This window comes from Nanorana parkeri, unplaced genomic scaffold (assembly GCF_000935625.1).
Source record: "Nanorana parkeri isolate BGI_ZX_2015 unplaced genomic scaffold, ASM93562v1 scaffold335, whole genome shotgun sequence".
Taxonomy (NCBI): domain Eukaryota; kingdom Metazoa; phylum Chordata; class Amphibia; order Anura; family Dicroglossidae; genus Nanorana; species Nanorana parkeri.
The window spans coordinates 546,111-550,187 of record NW_017306603.1 but is presented as its reverse complement, the minus strand read 5'-3'; the positions used below and the strand labels follow the sequence as shown (position 1 = coordinate 550,187).

The 4,077-nt window shown below is 50.0% G+C and overlaps 1 protein-coding gene across 1 annotated transcript in view; it reads left to right on the top strand.

Moving 5' to 3' along the window:
- The first annotated feature begins 968 nt into the window (after window positions 1-968).
- The window catches only part of TRIM9 (tripartite motif containing 9), a 77,674-nt gene continuing 74,565 nt past the window's right edge, over window positions 969-4,077 (top strand). The window contains exon 1 of the mRNA XM_018558386.1: window positions 969-1,282. Within this exon, the coding sequence (XP_018413888.1) occupies window positions 1,037-1,282 (246 nt within the window). The 5' untranslated portion in view covers window positions 969-1,036. The remainder of the gene's footprint in view (window positions 1,283-4,077) is intronic.

Genomic DNA, 4,077 nt, shown 5'->3' with positions numbered 1-4,077 from the left:
GGATCGTGGGGAGTTCTCTTTGTTGTTTGTTGGTAGCGGGGGGGGGGGGGGCGCATTGAGGAACATGGCATTGGGGCAGCAGAGAGTGTAAATCCGGCCCTGCCCATCCTCTTCACCCTTTAGTGAATAACCCTGTTAGAGTTTGTGTTCTATGCAAAGCAGCTGCAGTCTGAGTAGAAATGCCTGCACTCAGCCAGCATGATGCAGAAAAGAGCCTTGGCTCTCTGTGTTGAAACAGTGGTCCCTCTGCAGAATAACAAATTGTAGGGGCCCATTCACACCACATCATGGCGCTAAATGCATGGCATCTACGAGTTTACCTCACACTATCTCACAGCGCATCTAGCGTGCAGTACCGTGCTCTAGGTGCATTTGAAAAGCACCCCAATGCACCTTTAAGTGGCCATGTGTTGCATCGCAACTCGCTGTACCACAATAGCTTGCAGTGCAGTGAAATAACTAATGCATGCTCCACTTCTTTCACCACAATGCAACCCACGGTATTGCGTTGAACTGCATTGCAAAGCATGGCCACCGGGAGGTGCATTTTGGGTGCCATTCAAATGAACGGTAATGCAACACACTTAACACAGGGTACCCCATGCTAAGCATGCTGTGCGTGTGCACAGATTCCGTGCGTGTCGTTCAACACTAGAGTGTGATCGGGCTCTAAGACTTTGAACACCTCTTTGGATGCTCCTTGTATTTTTATAACATTTTGTAATTATGATCATATTTGTGTAATAGAGGTCGGGGCCCTTCCGGCAGCGAGGGGGTGGCGGTATAATTGGCCCCCTTATAAAACCGGGTGCCGCTCCTGGAGATGCTGATGGTGTATTGTGGTGCTGATGCTGGGGAGCATCCTTCATCCCCCCGCCTCCGTGTCTAACCCACTGCGCTCTGGCCAATCAACGTCCAGGCTGGCTCAACGGCCGTCCAATCACCGGCGGGGTGTGTCGCTCGGCCCCGCCCTCCTCCTCTCCCCACAGTGTGGCTGTTCTGTGCAGCGCGGTTCGGTTGCGGTGTTCGGCTCCCTATGGAAGAGATGGAGGAAGAGCTGAAATGCCCGGTGTGCGGCTCGTTCTACCGCGAACCCATACTGCTGCCCTGCTCCCACAGCCTGTGCCTGGCGTGTGCCCGCAACATCCTCGTGCATGAGCTGGAGAACCACAGCATGTACTGCGTCCAGTGCAAGATGCCAGTCTGCTACCAGTGCCTGGAGGAGGGCAAGCATGGCAACCATGAGGTCAAGGCGCTGGGGGCGATGTGGAAGCTGCACAAGGTGGGTGAAGGAGGGAGGTGCATGGGGTGTGATCAGGTGCCAGATTCTGCCTACTGCAGGAAGGGCATCACTGAGAATACATGATGCTTGGTTTCAGGGTCATTGTGGGAGATGTACAAGGTGGGTAAGGGAGGAGTGCATTTGGGTGGGATGTGATTAGGTGCCAGGTAATAGACAGTTGCCTCCTTACTGCAGGAAGGGTAAACCTAGGTTTTGGGGTCATTGTGGGAGATGTACAAGGTGGGTAAGGGAGGTGTGCATGGGGAGTGAGTTGTATTCAGGTGCCAGTTAATAGACAGGTGCCTCCCAATTGTAGAAAGGGTACCACTGGGAATAAACTGATATCTGGTTTCAGGGTCACGGTGGGAGATGCACAAGGTGGGCGAGGCGGGTGTGCATTGGGGATGGAATATGATTATATGCCAGTTTATAGACAACCCTACTGCAGAAAGGGTGCTATAGTGGGAATACTCTGTTACTTGGTTTCAGGTGCCACCCTATAGCAGGAAGGGTACTGCAGGCAATATTCTGATACTTGGTTTTAGGGTCATGGTGGGAGATGTACAAAGTGGGTGAGGGGAGGGTATTAGGCAGTGAGATGTGTTCAGGTGCCAGTTTATAAGCCGGTACCACCCTATAGCAGGAAGGGTACTACTCGAAATACGCTGATGCTTGGTTTCAGGGTCATTGTGGGAGGTGCACAAGGTGGGTGAAGGAGGTGCACATTGGGGGTGGGGTCTGATCAGGTGCCAGTTTACAGACAGGAGCCACCCTACCATAGATGGGGTACCACAGGCAAAAATCTGATACTGGGTTTCAGGGTCATGGTGGGAGATGTACAAGTTAGGTGAGGGGAGGGCATTACGGTATGAGATGTGATCAGGTGCCATTTAATAGACCGGTGCCACGCTACTATAGAAGGGGACCTACCTACCACTGGGAAGACCCTGATACTTGGTTTCAGGGTCATTGTGGGAGATGCACAGGGTTGGCGAGGGGAGTGCTTTGGGGGTGGGATGTAATCAGATGCCAGCTTTTAGGTAAGTGCCATCCTACTGCAGAAAGGGTAGCACTGTGAATAATCTGTTCCTTCATGTGAGAGTCTTTGAAAGAGATGTACCAGGTGGGTAAGAGTTACATTAAGACTACAGCTGCTGTGAGATATTATCAGGTGCCAGCATGGTGCCAACTTATAGACAAGTACCCCTCAATGGCAGGAAAGGGCACCACTGTGAATCATCTGTTTCTTGGTTTCAGGGTCATTATAGTAGATGCATAAGGCGGGTAAGAGAGTTAAATTAAGACTGGAGCCGCTGTGAGACGTTATTATGTACCAGTTTGTACACAAGTGCCACCCTACTGCAGTAAGGGCACCTCTGTGAATAATCTATTTCTTGGTTTAAGGGTCATTGTGGAAGCTGCACAAGGCGGGTAAGGTTTAAAGGAGGACTGCAGCTGTTGTGAGATGTTATCATGTGGCAGTGTGGTGCCAGTTTATAGACATGTGGCAGTGCCACCCTATTGCAGAAAGGGCACCTTTAGGAATAATCTTGGTTTCAGGGTCACTGTGGGAGCTGCACAAGCTGTCTGAGAGGGTTAAATTATGACTGCAGCTGCTGTTAGATGTTATCAGGTGCCAGCATGGTGCCAACTTATACACAGGTGCCACTCAATGGTAGGAAAGGGAACCACTCTGAAGAACTGGTTTCTTAGCTTCAGGGTCGATGTGGAAGCTGCACAAGGTGGGTGAGGGGTAGTTTGGGTTGTAGCTGCTGTGCAATGTTATCAGGTGCCAGTTTACAGACAGATGCCACCCGATTTCAGGAAAGGGTAGCTGTGTCAATAATCTGTCTTCAGGGTCAATATGGAACTGCACAAGGAGAGTGAGAAGTAAATTAGGACTGCTGTGAAATGTTATCAGATGCCAACATGGTGCCAGTTTATAGACAGGCACCACCTTATTGCCTGTAATAAGTAATATGTGTCTGAGCTTCAGGGCCATTGCAGAAGCCGTGCAAGGTGGACGTGGGTTAAATTAGGATTGCATCTGCTGTGACATGTTTTCAGGTGCCAGTGTGGTGCCAGATTATAGACAAGTGCCACATTATTGCCAGGATAGAGTACCTTTATGATGTTTTTCTGCTTTAGGGTCAATGTGGAAGCTGCGCACGGTGAATGAGAGGTATTCTGGAAATGATTGGCTATGCTGTGTTATATGGTGCTATTGTGGTACATGTATACAGGTGGCACCCTGTTGCCAGAATAGGGTGCCTCTGGTAAGGCTTTCTACGAGATTTTAAAGTGTACCTGTAAACATTAGTGCACATTCAGCTAAAAGAGTCAGGAATTGATGTTGGAAGAGAAGATCGGGCTCGAAGTTGGTGTTCCAGTTTATCCAAAGGTGTTCAGTAGGGTTGAGGGCTCACCTCAACCTTATTGATGAACTGGAACGCCAATTGCCAGCCAAGTCTTCTTGTTGTCTTCGTGGAGGTTGTTGTACTCACAAGGGGGAAGGAGGGAAACTACGTTCTAATGTCCATGGTTTTGGAATGGGGGGGGGGGTCCAACAAGCTCATATAGGTGTGATGGCCAGATGTCCACATTGCTCGAAGTTGGTCTTCCAGTTCATCCAAAGGTGTTCAGTAAGGTTGAGGGCTCACCTCAACCTTATTGATGAACTGGAACGCCAATTGCCAGCCAAGTCTTCTTGTTGTCTTCATGGAGGTTGTTGTACTCACAAGGGGGAAGGAGGGAAACTACGTTCTAATGTCCATGGTTTTGGAATGGGGGGGGGG